The 19,072-nt window shown below is 35.6% G+C and overlaps 1 protein-coding gene across 1 annotated transcript; it reads left to right on the top strand.

Annotated features, from left to right (window-relative positions):
- LOC107624228 (exocyst complex component EXO70B1-like) lies at positions 14,618-17,106 on the top strand. The gene has a single exon (XM_016326711.2). The coding sequence runs from the start codon at positions 14,995-14,997 to the stop codon at positions 16,822-16,824; it is 1,830 nt and encodes a 609-aa protein (XP_016182197.1). The 5' UTR covers positions 14,618-14,994; the 3' UTR covers positions 16,825-17,106.

The following is a 19,072-nucleotide window of genomic DNA, read 5'->3' as shown; positions in this document are numbered from 1 at the left end:
TTTTACTCAAATTTTATTAATATCTAAAAAAAATAAACGATTATCTTCAAACAAATTTGATACTCGTTGCTTTTTTCATTTGAAATTTTGTTGTATATAGTTTGCTGCTTTTAAAGAAAGATAAATAGTATTTGAGTAAAGCGCAGGCTATAGTGAAAAGGAAAACTGGCAAAGAGATGAAAATTCTTTATATTTTCTTAAAGTCTACACAGAAATTATTTTTGTTATGGGAAAGAAGTTGGTGTTTTAGGAGGATATTGGAGGGTGGGATGATTTACCGGGCGGTGGAGCTGCCGGTCAACAAGCAGGGGCGTGGTGACCCTGCTACTGAGCAGCGTGTTAGCACCACGCAGGGACATGGTGACACGGCGAGCATGCAGGTTCTGGCACCACGCAGGGCGTGGTGGAGCTGGCGTCGCGGAGTCCCGATGTTCCTGCACCACGGGGGCGTACTGCAGCTACTGCTATGCAGGGGATAGATCTCACCTCGGTAAACATCAAGTGTGGCCTCTTCATTGCTCTATATAAAAAGTCTCCTCCTCCAACTGCAATATAGAAAGAAAGTGTGTTAGTGAGAGGGCAGAAAAGCATTAGGAGAAGGGGGATTGTGAACTCATATCAGAGGGGAAGGGTGTTGCTGCTCCACAAGGAGAAAGGGTGGGAAAATAGGCAGTAAAAAAATATTATTTTGTATTTATTTTAAAGAATGGTTCGTAATTATAATGCTCCAAAGGAACATATTATAAATTATTTGTATCATCTAATTTATGTAAATTGGTAAATTATATTTTTATTGTGTATTTTAATTTCTGTTATTTTTTGTTATTTAATATGTTAAAATATAATTTTTTTGTTAATTTTAAATTAATTTTTTGTTATAAAAATACTAAAATAAAATATATATTATACTATACTATACGACATTAAATAATATTATTAAATGAAGTGATCACATACAAATAGATATGCTAATATTTGTTTATTAATAAATGAATATTTATAACTAATATAACAAATATATTTTTGTTGATGCAGTCTAACAGAAATTTGTTGGTGCGTAAACTGGATCCGCCACAGAGTTGGAACCCGAGGGTCGAAAACTACTTACGCGCCACGGGATTCTATCACGTATCTAGGATTGGGATGATAAGAGGATTTCACCCGTTGTTAGCTGCTCTGGTTGAAAGGTGGAGGCCGGAGACTCACACTTTTGTGTTGCCGGTGGGTGAGGTTACAGTGATCCACCGTCAGCCTCAGCTGATCCACGTGGGGCATCAGTCGATATGAGCCATGGTTTGCGGCGTCCTGCTTCCGACCACACGTTAGAGGGTGCATTGTGTGATAGTGGATTCCTTCGGCGGACATACACACTTGTTGACGAGTACAACTCCGGTGCATCCGCTCCAGCAGAGGCAGGTGGGTCGGCCCCCTCCGACAGAGGCGGGTGGGACGGCCCCTCCGGCAGAGGCGGGTGGGTCGACACCTCCGGCAGAGGCAGGTGGGTCGGTCGCTGTAGGTATGGATGACTCAGTTCCAGGTCATCCATATGACCTACGGACGGAGCGAAATCCACCTGATAGTTAAAGAAAACATATTATTCGGTCATCACGTACCTATGTTTGAATATTCCGAAAACTCCGGTGCATGCATAGCGTCGAGATCCAACTCACGCATAAAAGGTGGCACGTTCATCGGTTGACTGATCGAGGGGTGAACCACTACATTATCCGCTGCTGTCTCAACTCCCACATCACCAACCTCGTCTTCGTCGCCGGCTTCATAAGTGGCTTCGAAGTTCTCTTCGTTGTCACTATTCATTCCCTCGTACACTGCAGCTCTATCATCCTCCACCTCTAAATCATTTTGAATCACTTCCGTCTCTACGGTTTCAAACTCAACATACAGCTCAATCTGTGGCTGTCGCATCTGAGTCTGCCGGTGAATTTGAAACATATTATGCATAGTCACTTCGTCAGTGATTGGCATGGTATCAAACTGTATTAGACCACCGAAAACTACAACCAGATTCCGGTACAGAATTCTGCTCTCTCTCATTAACGTACCGTTCTCCATGCTTTGACAGAGACCGTTTTGAAGTTCCATAAACGTCATGGTGCATGAAACCACAAACGAAAACGGATTCTGGCACACAAACCTCACTCCCTCATGAGTATTACGTATTATCTCACTGTCGCGATACACTACCAAGTTTGCGGTACCCTCTATTACACCAGAAACACACTCAAAGAACACTCACACACTTCCTCAGAATGAAAATGGACCCGAGCACTGCCTTATATAGAGAGTAGTATTCACCACGCCCCACGTTTTGATTGCCTCAGGCCAATCACGTACTGCCATGTGTCAGGACGCCCCTGCGTGCTGACTCAGCACGCCCCCACATGCCACGTCATCACGCCCCCACGTGATGTCCCCGTGTACCAATCAAGCTCCGCCACATCATCATCACGCCCCACGTGCTACATCAACACGCCCCCACGTGATGCTTACATGGCCCATTCAGGCTCCGCCACGTCATCATCACGCCCCCACGTGATGCCTGTGTGGACCATTTAAGCTCCGCTACGTCATCATCATGCCCCACGTGCTAGGTCAGCACGCCCCCACGTGATGCCATCGTGTCCCACTCAAGCTCCGCCACGTCATCTCGCCCCCCACTTGTGGCAGTCAACACGCCCCTGCATGTTGACCATGCATCCACCATAGGGTAAAACACAATATTCCCCCATTTCTGGCCAAAACACCACTTTCCTTCCCATATTAAATTCTTGAGCCTAGAATACACTTCTTTTTATTTTCTCAATACAAAAATCTCTTCATTTTAGAATTATTTTTTTAGTAAATAGTAAAATGATTTTTCAAGTTTTATCCGTTAAATAAAAACAGAATTCACGTACAATTATATTAACATAAAATTAATAATTAAAATTAGGGATAAGTATTGTTTTGGTCCCTGACGTTAAGGGTCCGAATCGAAACCGTCCCCATTGTAATTTTGGATTTAAAATAATCTTTAACATTTTTTTCGTATTAAAATTGTCCTTTTAATTTTTTTTTTGACAAAAATACCCTCACCACTACCAACACAATTACCTCCTCCATCACCACCAACACCAACACCAACACCAACACCAACACAACCACCAACACTACAACCACCACCACCACCACCACAAACACAAACATCACCACCAATACCAACCACCAACACCAAGAACACCAAACAACAGCAACAACACCAAACCAAGAAGCAAAAACAGAAAACAAGAAAGCAGAAGCAAGAAAGCAGAAAACAGAAAGCAAGAAAGCAGAAGCAAGAAAACAGGCGGCGAGGTTGCGAGGCAGAGGCGGCGAGGCAGAGGCAGCAAGGCAGAGGAAAAAATGGCATTTTTGTCATTTAGAAAAAAATTTATTAGAAATGACGATTTTAAAATGAAATGCAACATTAAGGACGATTTTAAGTCAAAAATTACATCAGGGATAGTTTCGATTCTGACCCTCAACGTTAGGGACCAAAACAATACTTATTCCTTAAAATTATTATCAAATTTATTAAGAGTTTAATTTTGATGATGCACTAACGGTCTAAAACATTTTATACAGTCGTATAATCAAAATCTATTCTTTTAAATGATTATTTACACAGATGCATGTATAAAACTCTTTTACATTGACAATACATTAAAATTAAATTTATTTATTAAATATTTTAAAAAATTTATTTATTAATTTTGCATAAAAATAATTATATATGAGCCTTGAATGGTACTTCAATTTTTCAATTAATGAAATTTGCACCCAAATTAACCCATTGGTCTAATTTCTCTTTTCACACTGATAATCAACAGTTAACTAATAATTTGACTTACTTAAATTATCTAACTATTCTAACTTAATTATAAAATTATAAAAATATCCACCTCCTCTTATCCTCTTTTTTTTCTTTTTTTTTTCCTTCTTCTACCACCCTACCATTTTCAACACCACAACTATTTTTACTATCATATACCAACACCAGAACCATTCTTATTATCTATACTGGGCAGGAGGAGTTTTGAGAAAATAAAAGAAGGAAACAAAATTTGTATGTTCACCATTTACAAGGAGAAAGAAAGAACGGAAATTTTAGGTGCGGCTAGGGTGTTTGCGGTGCGGTTTGGTTCGATTTAAAAAAAAAAACATTTGATTCAATTTTATATTAGTAGTTCGGTTTAATTTGGTTCGATCTTTTTATTGAGACTATCCAAATTAAACTAAACCAATTAAAATCGGTTTAATTTGGTTTAGTTTGTTCGGTTTTTCAATTCAAAAAAAAGTATTATGTTCTAATTATTTCCCATGTACTAAAACTCTGTCCTATGTTATTTTTAACAAAAACATATACAACAAAATAAGAAGTTTAATTTCACAAAATCATAAATAAAGTCATACAACATAATAACTAACAAAAATCTTGATACAAAAAGTTTAACAACAAAAGAAGTTATAATACAACAATCAAAAAGCATGAAAAGTTCAACACAACAAAAAGAATAAAGTTGCTTCCATTAATTTTTCCAGCAAAGCAGCCATATTTTGATGTTCTCTAGCAAGATAGCAAAACATTGTTCAGCAAACAAAGAACCTGAAATCAGAAACTGAGTTATAACACAAATAATTAATACCAAATGGAATTGTATATTCATGAAAAAATGACTGTTAAACAGTGGTGTGAATGCTTAACTAAACTAAACATGTGCCTCTCAATGTTAGGTATTCTCGATTCTCAATCTTCAAATTAGGAGTACAGTTGGGCCTCAATTTTTGCATTATTTTCAAAATTAGAATCATAAAAAGTTTAAGCAAATAAACACCGTTTACAAACAAAATGATTAGTTTACTTTATTAAAACTATAGAATCATTGTAGTACAAGCCTACAGGGCAGCAACCTTAAACCAGAATTTAAAAAAAAAAAGGAAGAGCTTTTTATGTTAATTGTTAAGGACATCCTCTGAGTTTGAACATTGAACCATGAATAGTGAAAAACAGAACAACAATCAGAAGCAACTTCAGTAAATCAACAAGAAGTAAACAAGCAAATCTCAGCTTGATGCATGGTTAATCAAGTATATATCGCATAATATTTGTTTTCCCCTTAGAAATCAAATTACCAATTTCCACATCCTAAAAGTTACAATGCGTGCCTAGGCCTCAACCTTATTCATCAATTTCCTAATGGAACTCAGAATAAAAAACAAATTGCTCTAAATACAGGGACAACGAAAAACAGCTCCATCTTAAAAACGAAAAGATTTATAGCTAACAAGAACAATAGTGCAAAGCAAACACGATAAGCGAACACCATGATCAAACAAGATGAAACTATATTTGTAGAACTAAGATGAAATCTACAACAGAAAAGGATCGCAGATAAACTGATACGGTATAGAACGAATGAATCTGTTAGGGTTAAAAAAGCATGAAAAGATGTATTTCATTGGTAAAGTAAACAAGTCATAGAAATTGAACAACAATCGGCGACGCTGGGAGGTGGTGGGAGGAAGGGGTTCGCGCGGGCTGGGAGTGGGAGGTGCTGGCTGTTGGGAGAGTGGGAGGCCAAGTGGGTTTTGAGGGTAGAGAGCGCAGAGTGGAGTGAGTGTTGGCGGCTAGGTTTGGTCACGTTAGGGGTGGGTTGGTTTTGTTTGGGTTTTATGCGAACCGGTTCAGTTCGGTTAGGTTTTCAGTGTCAGAATCAAAAATCGAACCAAACCGCAATAAAAACGGTAAAATCTAATTTTTTCGGTTTTTCAGTTTTTGGTTTATTTAATTTTTTATTTTTTTAATTTGGTTGATCGATTTTATTCGGTTCGGATCGGTTTTAAACACCCCTAGATGCGACAAAAGAAAATGTTTAAAGTGTTTTAAACATTTTTTATTGGTTTGTGAATTTAAAATATATAAAGAAAAAAAAGGGAGAATGTATGATATAATTTTATTATTTTATTACTTACTAAATTAAACTTATTAAATGATCTAATTGTAGAAAAAAGTTATTTTTGTGAATATGCAAATAATGGAGTATTTGTATGTTGTAATAAAATAAATATATAGTACCTTTTCTTGGTGGACAGTATAGATATTGTTTGTCTTAAATAGTTCTACTTGAGTCAAGTATAGATATTGTTTGTCTTAAATAGTTCTACTTGAGTCAAGTAGGACCACTCTCGCAGTACATTTTTTTCGTCTCAATTTTGATATTATGCTCATGAATCATATCCAAAATCTCTTGTTACTCTAAAATAGTCCCAATAGTTGAGTTATCTACACCCTCTTAAAAATAATATATATTTGTGTATAAATATATATTATTTAATTTATTTTTAATATATATTTTATATTTTAAAATAATTTATTTAGTAGGAATGATTTTTTTATTAAGTTTTGTTTTTTTACATCATACAAGATTTGTTCTCACATTTTATTTTAATTTTAGTGTCAAATTTTGGCTCATTTTTTTCGGTATGCCAGGAATTTGTGTGTTGTGCGTGGATATGGATTATATGGGTGCTAGATTTTGGTGTGGGATAGCTCTTAACTGACACAATGAAGGAAGAAATCGGACTATCTGATTTCTTTATTTAAAAAATTTGGCTACCAATCGGACGGTCCGATTTGTGTGGGAACGAGAATTTGAACTTTGGCTTAGCTAATCGGACCGTCCGATTTTTATATATATCAAATGTTTTTTTATTTTGCGAAAATCAAATCGGATGGTCCGAGTTGATTATTATATAATTTTTGAATCAGTTAAAACTAATCGCTGGTCCGATTTATATATATAAGTGTGTGTAACTCGTAAACCACTTCTCATATCTCCTCCTCTTGTACTTCTTGTTCTGCTTGTTCTTCTTCTTTCCTCAGCTCTTGTATCTCTCTTCTTTCGTATGAACTAAAAAAATTTGATAGTGAAGTTTTTATTTATGCGGGTGAGAGAAATGGATGATAGAGTCCTTTTAAAAGTATATTATTTTGGTCAGATTTTGTTACAAACATCTGAAGGAGTAAAATTTACTTGTGAAAATTCGTTAGATGATGTTATTCCCTTCACAATCTCATTTGAAGAGCTTAAAGGTGTGATTTGTGAGAAGATAGATTCTAAGATGACAAGAAAAATATCATGTATTTTATACAGATATCCCATACCAGTATTTGGTGGATTCGTTCAGTTTCAAACCAAATATATAACTGAAGAAGCGAGTATGCAAGAGATGTTTTCAATGTATATGGAAAGTCGGGCTCAGATCTCGTTCATCGAGTTGTACATTGAGTTCGAACAATCTGAGGCCAATCGAAATATTGAACGGGAAGATTAGAATAGTGACAGTGAGGAAGAGTTCAAAAGCAATTACGAAGTTGTTGGTCCAAACGGAGATAAAGATCAAGGTGACGGTACTATGGCTCCAAATGTGATAGACGTGGCAAATGCACTCGCAAACGAAGTACCGTTTGAGGAGCCATCTTTCATGCGAGTTTTGGATTTGGAAGCCATGCATGCTCTGGAGTTTCAGAAATATATGATTGCACGCACGTAATTGCCTATATTTATACGAAGGATTAGAATTTTGTAATAATTTATATTGAATGATGGACCAAATAGTTAAGTGACGTGTGAAATTACTCAATTAGCATTTGTTTATGTGTTTATTTAGTTAAATTTAAGATAATAATATTTTTAGTGAATTATTGATTAAGTTAAATATTAATTAGTATTTATTAATCAGTATTTATTTATGTCTTTATGTTTTTTTTTGTTAAGTTTGAGATAATAACCTGATGTAAAGTTTATTTATATTAATATTAATGTAGTGAGTATTGATTTACTTTTAATTTCGGTTATTAAATATTTGTGTATTAAATATTTATCGAATGGCTGTCGTCGTGGCAGAAATTCCTATTGTTGTAGATGGTGAATTTGCCATGGGAATGGAATTCAGTTCTAAGGAAGCTGTTATTATGGTGATGAAAGATTATACCATCCGAAGAGGTGTAGACTACCGGGTGTATGAGTTAGAGCTGTTGACATTTTATGCCAAGTGTACACAGTATGTGTCAGGGTGTGATTGGCTTATCAGGGTTAGCATGATCAGCAGAAAGTACTGTTGGGTTATAAGGAGGTATAATGATAGTCACACTTGTACCAGAGCCACCATTTATCAAGATCATTCGAAGCTGGATTCGAACACAATTGCAGAAGCAATAAAGCCGTTGGTTGAGGCTGACCCCTCGATAAAGGTAAATTCAGTTATTGCAGAAGTGCAATCAAAGTTCAATTACACTATCAGCTATCGGAAAGCATGGTTGGCTAAGCAAAAGTTAGTGAAAAAAATATTTGGAGGTTGGGAAGTATCGTACGAAGCTTTGCTGATATGGTTTGAGGCCATGTGTCATAAGGAGCCGTCAGCAGTCGTCCATTTTGATACTATGCCTGCATATCAAGGCGATGACTTGGTAACTGATATCCGGGTATTGCATCGAGTCTTCTGGAGTTATTATCCCCACATTAGAGCATTTAGATATTGTAAGCCAATTGTCCAGGTAGATGGGACTCACTTGTATGGAAAGTACAAGGGTTGTCTGTTAGTTGCAGTTTCACAGGATGGTAACAACAATATCGTCCCAATCGCATTTGCTATTGTGGAGGAAAAGACTTCTGATGCGTGACACTTTTATCTTAGTAACTTGTGACAACATGTTGTGACTTGGGATGGTGTGGGACTGATATCTGACCGACACGAATCCATCAATGTAGCTGTGGCCCGCAGTAATGGAGCTTAGTCACCTCCTAGAGCTTTTCACATGTTTTGCATCAGGCATATAGAATCAAATTTTTTGAGAAAGTTCAAGGCATCATACCTGCAAAAACTTGTCGTCAATATAGGTAACATTGAGTAATTTGAAGTTTGTTATTAATAGAGTTAACTTCATTATGTGTTTGTCATCCTTTTTTTTCTGTTTATTTTTTCTTATTGTACAGGATATTCAAGGACGGTTCGCGAGTACGAATTGCGTTACCAGCGTCTATGAGAACGGGGCGAGGCTTACATTAACTTGTTAAATCGAATCCCCCCGCGAACAGTATGCATTGGCATTCTGTGGTGGTTACCGATAGGGTCACATGACCACGAACCTAGTGGAATGCATCAACTCAGTCTTGAAGGGTGCATGCAATCTCCCTATCACTGCACTTGTCAAAGCAATATTCTACAGGCTTAACGAGTTGTTCACTCGAAAAAGAGCTGAGGCGGAGGCTCGGATAACTACTGGACATGTTTTTTCTGAGATTATGATCTCAAAATTGCATGCAAGTCAACTTGCATCAGGAAACATCCAGCTTAATTACTTTGACAGGCAGAATAATGTCTTTGAAGTGCGTGACATACCAAGTGGAACAGAGTATGCCGTCAACCTCCGTCGATAACGATGTGACTGTGGTGAGTTCCAGGTGGACCGAATTTCTTGTCGACATGTGTTTGCATGTTGTACAAATCAACGACTAGATTGCCAAGTGTATGTTCATGATGTTTATAAGATGGACCAAGTTCGAAGGGTTTACCGAGCTAGGTTTAGGCCACTGGGAAATCCCACTACATGGCCTGCGTACAACGGGCCTCGATTTGTACCAAATCCGTACCTAAGACGAGTGACTAAAGGTCACCCAAGGATGACACATTTTTTGAACGAGATGGATACGTGAATGTTACGTGGTCCTAGGCAATGTAGGCAATGTGGGGCTGATGGACACAGCCATAATAGATGCCGTCAGTCAGGTGGTGCAAGTGCTGGCAACAATGCTCAGTTGATTTATATATTTTATATTTTATCCAAGTACTCTATGGCATTTACAACTTCATATTTACAACAGTATGATATTTGAAACATTGTTATTTTATGAAACTACTTTATGACACTTGTGACTTTAGAATTTACCCAAACGCTCTACAATATTTAAAACTTTATAACTTATCCAAGAATTCTACTACAAGCATAGTAATGAAATATAGAGCAGTTAAATGATACATAGAAAAGTTAAATGATACATAGAAAATGTTAAGTACACAACAACTACTTTTTCATTGTCCACTTTACATCTTTCACAAATTTCTTGCATTTCTTGGCGGCCCGTTTTAGCATGAACGGGGTGTATCGATCAGCGCTATGACATGGCGGATCAACCCTAAGATTGTATCATTTGCTTATCTCATCTAGAGTACATGCCTCGCCTGTACATAATTTAATTAAACAGACCATCCAATGATGTATATAGTATAAACAAAAGAATGTCCGCCAAACAAGTATGTAACATAGTCAAACAAAAGAAGACTCAAATATAAATATAATATAATCAATTGCCAAAAAAGTAAATCATTAATAATTGGACCTGCATGATCACCATCATCAAGAGCATCATTGCGGGATTCTTCATCCTCATCCATGTCCTCATCTTCACCCTCTTCGTCATCCTCGTCACCTGGTTCATCTACTAGATACTCATTAGTCTCTTGCTCAGTTGCCTTAGCATTTACTTCAATTAGACCCATGAAAACACGGCGTGGGTTTTGACTAAGAATCTCTCAATCACCGTCACTCCTACTAGAGTCTCCAGATACCCTACCTCCAGAAATACCCGAGGAAGTGCAGCATGGATGCCTCGCGTCCAAGAAATACCTACCCGTCATGAAATCAGGCTGCTGGCTAGATTGTGATTGGCCTGTATTTGCAGCCATGAACCCAAGTAACTGGCTAAAAGAAGCTCCGTCTCCTGAGTCAAATTGTGGAGTACTCCAATATTGCTGATGTATTGGATATGACGGGGCAAACTGTGTTTGAAATATATATGGGACCGAGGACTGTGGTTGTTCATGTGAAGGTGGAGGTGGAGGTGGAGGTGGCGGTGATTGTGGCTCCTGCTCATCATTGTCATCATCCACAACTGGATTACCCCTATCATTGTCATTATCCATAACTGGATTACCCTCATCATTCTCTTGAACCACATGATATTTGGTACGGTACCAGTGCATGTAAATATCCAACGGATATTGTGGAGGCACGGTAAGCTCAGTAAGAACGTGATTATACCTGTTTGTTCACTGCATCACCCAAAATAAATCAGTCGTGGCTATGGCCCAGTCAAGATTCTTAGGACCAATAAGAACTTCTCCGTGTGTCTTGTCTAGATTCCGTTTCTGATGAGGAACTCCCTGAACGAAACCAAAATGTCGCCTAAACCTATCACTAGCATGTCGCTCAATGCATTCAAATGAAACTAATGGCACCGTAGCACTCCACACAACTGAGTGCATGTAGATGTCTCCAGGAATCATGTCTGGATCAATGCGATCAACACCATAAGCAACCCACACAAACTGCACACAATAAAAGAAACAGACCATGACAAGCCAAATAACAGTAAGACTAAACCCGAAACAAATACTTCTTTAATGAAAACATACCTGACCTTCTTGAATATCATCCAATGACTTCCTAAAGTGTGCAAGAGTAAGAAATCTATAGCGTTGGTCTCCACAGTTCCAGTTACGCCACCTAATATGATTCATTTCATTAACACAATTAAAACATAAATATGAAGATACGATGTAAGTCGATAATATTACCTATTTGCAAGCGAAAAACTGTGGGGTTCTCTAGGAACCGACACAAGATATGGTAGACAGATCCAAGCCCAAGTTAGCAGAAGTGTTAGCGGACCATCGATTTTCTTATATTCAAAACGAGATGCCCTGCATAGCGCCCTGTACAGGTGTGCTAGGCATGCCAATCCCCAACTATACTATCCGATACTGCCGAAATCACGAAGCAAAGGCAGGAACTTCCAGTGCACAGATGCCCTAGACTTGTCTCCAAACAAGATCGTACCAAATAACAACATAATGTGGCACTTCATGTACCTCTGAATACTCTTTTCACCAATCAACTGTAAACGTTCTTTTAAATCCCGAAGCCACATCAATTTTATGCAGCTTCCTCTACAGTCTGACTTTCTCGGTGCAACCCTAAATTGGTGCGAACACCCAGCCTCTAAGGCTTCAAAACTGCTCATAGTCATTCCTGTGACTGAAAGACTGTTCGTCGGAAGACCAAGAATTACGGCCATATCTTTCAGTGTCACAGTACACTCACCAACCGGAAGGTGAAAGGTGTGTGTGTCTGGGAGCCACCTTTTAACTAGAGCATTTACCAGTGCTTTCTGACATTGAACTATTCCAATATGCGAAACATGATAAAAACCAGTAAACCATAAATGTTCCTCCGAATTAATTATAATTTCTAAAATTATTACAAAAAATTTCTAAAATATTCTCTAACAAACTACATCTAAACATATATATTTCTAACTATATTCCTAAATTTCTAACAACAATCATATTTCTGTCACATATATTCCTAAATTCAATTTCTATCAACAATAATAAAAATTAAATTTCTAACAATAATAATTATAATTCTGAAATATAAAAAAAATAAAAAAATAAACTTACATAATCAGGATGGCTGAGATAATTTACAATATGAAGTTCAGGACGATCAACATCTTTATATTTGTGTTTCTTTGGCATTGTAAATTTTTTTTTCATGCACCTAGAAGAAGAAGAAGCTGCTAAATGAAGAAGAAGAAGAGAGAATGGCTGCTGGTGGGTTGAAGGAGAAACTGATTTCGGATGGAGGGAGTGGGTGCAGGAAGGGGGTATGTTGGGTTTAAGGGGCACCGTTCTGGGAACTTGGCATGCGCGACACGTGGCGGGAATGGCACAACTCGGATTGTCCGTGTTGTCACCCTCAAATCGGACCGTCCAATTGGGCAGCTTCAACTCGCACCGTCTGATTTCTTCTCCCCTGATACCATACCCTGGTAAAGCACGCATGCACTACATATTGGCGTCCTACTCCATTCTCCCCTCTATATGAAAATTAAAAAGCGTCAAATTATAGAAGTTGAGTTTAAAAAATAATAATATTATTTTTTATGATGACAAACATATAATTAATTGAATTTAAAAATCTAAATATTATTTGATGAATCTTTTATTCGTACAGCCTCGTATTAATGTTGTTATTGACAGAAAGGCCAAGCATTTCAGCCGTTCATATTGAACAAAATAATAAAAAAAAATTGCAGAAATTTAAATCAAAATGGACAAACAATATTACAAGAAAGGAAGAAATGGCTCTTTTAATCAAACTGATGAAAGAAAAATGATAAAATTTAGAGCCAAAGTTAAAAATCAAGGATGAAGATTAAATTAATACAACAAAGATAAGTGTGGTTATCAAACGAAAGAAGGATAGAAATGACAGCACATACAGGATCTTCTGTAATCTATAACTTTGTTCTTCTATCATTTTACACTTCCATTACCTCTATTGTTGTACTCATTTCTAGAGAAGAATGTAACTATTTTACAGTATTATGCGCTCAGAATTTGTTACCAAAAAAGTTTCAAGCTTTGGAAATAATGCACCTATATAGAAAGGACATTTGGCCAAGAATTAAAAGCAAGGAGTAAAAACACAAATCTAATTTTCTTAGAACATTTCTATTACTTATCTTTTTTTTTTATTGAATATGTTACTTTTTTATTCTATCTTTCTTTGTTTTCATGAAAAAGGTAAATATGTGAGGCATTAGTAAATGTCATTGAGAGAAAAATAAAGGAAATATATTTAGAAAAAAGTCTTTGAATAAGTCAAATTCTTTTGATGTATTTTCTGTTTTGTGTCATGAGTCTGAAAAGTTCTTTTTACTAAGTTGGGAGAGCACTTGACAGAAAAATTTAAGCTAGGTTAGTTTAGTGATGAAAACTCGATAACGAGCTTGTGTGACTAGGGGCGGAATCACTCCTACATAAACCTAAATTTCAACTTTTTCTTATAAGTTATGTGTAAATTTTGGTTTAACCCCTCCTTAAAATTTTAATTTTAGTCTCCTTATATTAAAAAATTAAACTTTGTCACCTCCCTAAATTTTATTCTAACTCCGCCCCTGTGTGTGATCCTTGATAGGATTAAGAAGAATTTTAGGGACTTAATAATTGTAATTCTTTCGAATTATAGTAAAAATTTTACTATTATTATGGTAAAGACTAAAGAGTTTAATTTTAATGTACTAATATATAGAACGTTTTACACAATTGTATAATTACAATTGTTCATTTACATAACCATTCAAACAGCCAATATAAAAAATAATTATTTTTATTAATACAACATTATATGATTAAATACATTATCAATAAGTTAAAATTAAATTCATTTCTAAAATCATCTAGTCTTACTTGACCTTCTTTTTCCTAAACCCCGAGTGACATGTGATTTGCGTAACAATTCATTGATTTTGGACACTTATTTTAGAATGACAAGAGCTGAAGAAGTCAAAAGCATGAACATTTACCTGTTCAATCTTCAAACTGTATCGTACTTAAGAAACTCCAAAATTAAAGTACATCTTCCCATTGAACCGCGTCAAGCCGCTAATAATTCCAAAATAATAAAAACAAGTCAGAGAAACAAAACATCAGTAACAGTACCTTGCAAGACTTCTGTAGGGTTGATCTGATATTTTATCATATCCACAAATCACAGCCACTAATTGAACCATGAGTCCATGACACTTATTATTATTTACCCAAAAAGCAAAAGTTTTCTTCTTTCTCCATTGTCCTGTTTTTCTTCTCAATAATTGTTATACTTCTTCGGTGCTTCATAGTGAAAAGTCAATAAACTCCATACAGTTCTTTCCATTGCTACCTTTAACATAATATAGTTGGTTATTCTTTTTCTTGCAATAATTTGTACCTACTCATTGTTCTAATGGTGATTGTAACATTGGCTTCTTGGTTGGTGAGTCCTTCTAAAACTTAATTGTAGTGAAGGATTCTGCTCTGTTCTGTTTCCGTTCTCTTTGTTTGTATAACATGGCCTTTGAGGAATCTGAGCTTATGATTCCGGAGCTAGAAAGAGAGGAAAACCTGATCGCCGCAGCGAGGCACGTTGTGAGGGCATTAGGATCAAAGAAGAATCTCACCGGCGACGCGAAGAAGATTCTAGCAGATCTTGGCACTCAGCTGCGTTCAATTAGCATAGCGAGTTCAAAGGAGAAAGACCTAGAAGATAGGCTCAACGCCATTGAGGAGGTAATAATGAACTGGGAGGAAGATCAGAGCGAGTATTTGAACGCCGCGGACGAAACACGACGGTTGATTGAGAAGTTAGAGAGCTCAACTTTAAGCAAAGAGGACAAAGAATATAAGCTTTTGCATAGAGCTTATAGCATTCTCCAAACCGCTATGTCTCAGCTTGAACAAGTCTTCAAGAGCTTGCTTAGCCAGAACACGCAGCCTTTTGAGCCTGAATACGTGTCGTTTAGAAGTGAAGGTGACTTTTCTGATGAGAATTCAGTGGTGTCGTTCGGTGATGAGTCCGTCGAATCGTTCCGGAGAGACAGTATCAACGATCCGGTTAGTCCAGATGTGATTCTTCATCTTCGGTGCATTGCTAGTTTGATGTTTGCTTCCGGTTATCGCCAGGAATGTTGCCATGCTTATACCATGGCGCGAAGGGAAGCGTTGGAACAATGCTTGGCAATTCTTGAAATTGAAAAACAAAGCATTGAGAATGTCCTGAGAATGGAGTGGACTGCTCTGAATTCCAAGATCAAACGGTGGATTTGGGCCGTGAGAATCTTTGTTAGGGTTTATCTTGCAAGCGAGAAGTGGCTTGCTGACCGGATTTTCGGGGAAGGCGAACCGGTAAGTCAAGTTTGTTTTGTTGATGCATCAAAGTCTTTGATGTTGCAGCTTCTGAATTTCGCCGGAGCCGTTTCAATTGGCCCTCGCAAACCTGAGAAATTGTTCAAGATCCTTGACATGTATGAGGTCCTTTCAAGCCTTGTACCGGAAGTTACCGATTTGTATCAAGACAAGGCCGGTTCGTCCGTTAGGTTCGAATTTCTCGAGGCAATAACCGGATTAGGCGATTGCGTGAAGGCCACGTTTCTTGAATTCGAGCATGCCATTGCCTCGGACGGTGCATCAACTCCTTTTGTTGGAGGCGGAATCCATCCATTAACCAGATATGTGATGAACTATCTTGAAACTTTAACTGACTACGGCGAAAAGCTTAATCATCTTCTCAAGGACAAAGAAGAAACAGAGGAGGGAAAGATGGCGCGCCACTTCCGGTCCGTGGCATCGATCTTAGAATTCAATCTTGATGAGAAATCCAAATTATACAAAGATGTTCCCTTGCAGCACCTCTTCTTAGTGAATAACATCCAGTACATGGCTAGAAAGGTTAAAGGATCTGATGAACTTGGGTCGATTTTCGGAGACGATTGGATCCGAAAGCGCAAATCCAAGTATAGGCAGCATGCAATGGATTACCAGAGATCTAGTTTGAGTTCAATTCTTTCCTGGCTTAAAGATGATGGAATCCAAATGCAAGGAACTATTAGCAATGTTGGCCCAAAGAATGTTCTTAAAGACAAGTTAAGAAGCTTCTACATTGCATTCGAGGATCTTTATAGGGTCCAAACAGCTTGGAACATTCCAGATATTCAGCTTCGCGAAGAACTGCGAATTTCGCTGTCCTTGAAGGTGGTCCATGCTTATAGAACATTTGTAGGGAGGCATAGTAATCAGATTAGTGAGAAGCACGTTAAATATAGTGCTGAAGATTTAGAAGCTTATATTTTGGATTTCTTTGAGGGAGCTGCAAAATCATTGCAAAGTCCCCGGAAGAAGTAAAGATAGGATAAAGGATAAAAGAAAGTGTTCCGGATGCATAAAAAATCACCCACTGAATCAGGTATTATGTATTTTAAATGTGTATTTTAATTTTTAAATATATATTTTATATTTTAATATGTAATTTATTCAGATAATTAATTTGATAGTTGATTTTTAATGTACATAATTGGAATGATAATTATGCTCCATCTCTAAGAGAAGCTTATTGTATTTGTACTATATATAATAACAAAACTGGTTAGGGTCCATGCCAAAACCTTATTGTTCTTCCACTTATTACTTTGTGTATATGTATTCAATGGTATAGTTATGTAGAAGACTAGAAGTTAAAGAATTCTAAGTGCTTTTTATTGCTTTCTTCTAACTTCTGATTGAGAATTTCCTGTGTGCACTGAGAGCAATGAATGCTCATATTATGCATCATATATTTTATTCTCATTTTAGATATTCTAATCTTATATCACCTAGTATTTTCTCTAAGCTATTTTTTATATTCATTCTTATATCTAACAGGATATTATCTTTAAAATAAATAAAAACAAGTGACATTGATATTTTGCTATGAAGTACGGACACTTCGTTGAGTTGCTATATCCGTATGTTGGACACATTTTAGATACGACACTCACTGACACTCGTTCAACATGCGTGTCTACTGTGTCTAACCGTGTCTTAATAAAAAATAAAAAATTATTCTCCAGACACGCCTAAACATACCTAAATACCATCATGTGTCAAAGTGTTCAGTCTTATTTTTAAGATATATTCTTAAAATAAATTTAGATATAGTATATATTATTTATTATTAAAACAAAAAATATTTTAAATATTTGATATAATTAAAATAAGACATTAAAAATAATTAAAAAAATTTAATTTATATTTTAATATCAATAAAATATCAAATTATCATTACGATTTATCCAAAAAATATTTTATATTTTATATGTATGTGTGTCTCCATATCATGTAAGATTTTAAAATTTACGTGTCGACATATCCCGTATCATATCGTGTCCTGTATCCGTATCAGTATTCATGCATCATAGCTTATTGTAAATTGGTCATGTAAAAAATTAACATAGATAAGAAATCTGAAAAATCCTTATTTTAATTGCTCATTAATTGAACATCAAAATCTTGTTTGTAGGGTTCTATATAAAATTCTTTCATAATTGACTGAGTAAGTCTTTGATAAGGCAGAGACTGTTAGAGGTAAAAGACCAAACCAAGTCAATTGTCAAATATATCCTGTTCAACATTTGACTCAGACAAACAAAAATTATGTATTTTAAAACTTCTAATATATATATATATGACACAACAAAATGTCGAAAAAGAACTTTAACAAGTAAAAAATATTTTTAGCTGATTTCCTATTTGATGAAATTGTCTGGAAACTAATGAGAAACTTCAATATAATTTGACATTTTTAAGCATTTTCTTTTTTTGTTCCTTTTTTTTAAATCGTTAAAATAGGTTAAATTTAATTAGTTAACTCATTTATTTATTTAAATAGGCAATTTTTTTTTTAAAATTAAACCCGTTTAGATTTTGGGTTAAATAGCCTGAATCTGATTAACCTAAAAAATGACGGATTAAATGAGTGAATCATTTTTTTTATATTAAAAAAATATTTTTAGCTAATATTTTTTTTGATATAACATAAAATGTTTATTTAAGGTTTTTGATTTAAAAGTTTTTTTTGTCAAAATTTGTTTCAAAAATTAAAATAAAAAAATAAATAAGTTCGTCTGCTTAACCTATCAAATTGGTTATAAATAATTCGAATTAAAAATTATGATCTATAAATAAAACAAACTTAAACAGATCAACTTATTTAACTCACAAATTTAATAGGTCAAACCTAAATAAATTGGGTTGGCCGTTTGACAACCTTAATCTTTATATGATAATTGAAAAAAAATAGTGAAAGTAATTAAAGGTTACTCCAATGTCAATTATAATAATGATAATAGAGTGGACCATGAATACTTTAAAAAATAATTCAATATTCACAACTTATCAATGCAGTAGGGGGCCTTAGCGGTTTAATTATACAGCAATATTATCATTTTAAACTAGCAATTAACCATCAATAATTTACACTCACATTTATAAAAATTTATATGTTTATAAAATAATTTATATTTATATTTATTAAAATTTATATGTATAAATTAATAAAATTATTTATTAAAAATAATTTAATATTTATATTTTATATTGATTAATTAAAATTACT

Source organism: Arachis ipaensis, chromosome B10, assembly GCF_000816755.2.
Source record: "Arachis ipaensis cultivar K30076 chromosome B10, Araip1.1, whole genome shotgun sequence".
NCBI classification, from domain to species: Eukaryota; Viridiplantae; Streptophyta; class Magnoliopsida; order Fabales; family Fabaceae; genus Arachis; species Arachis ipaensis.
This window is presented reverse-complemented; position numbering and strand designations above follow the sequence as displayed.

Excerpts from the sequence above, each read along its gene's own strand:
- LOC107624228 (XM_016326711.2), top strand. The coding sequence starts at position 14,995 with ATGGCCTTTGAGGAATCTGAGCTTATGATTCCGGAGCTAGAAAGAGAG.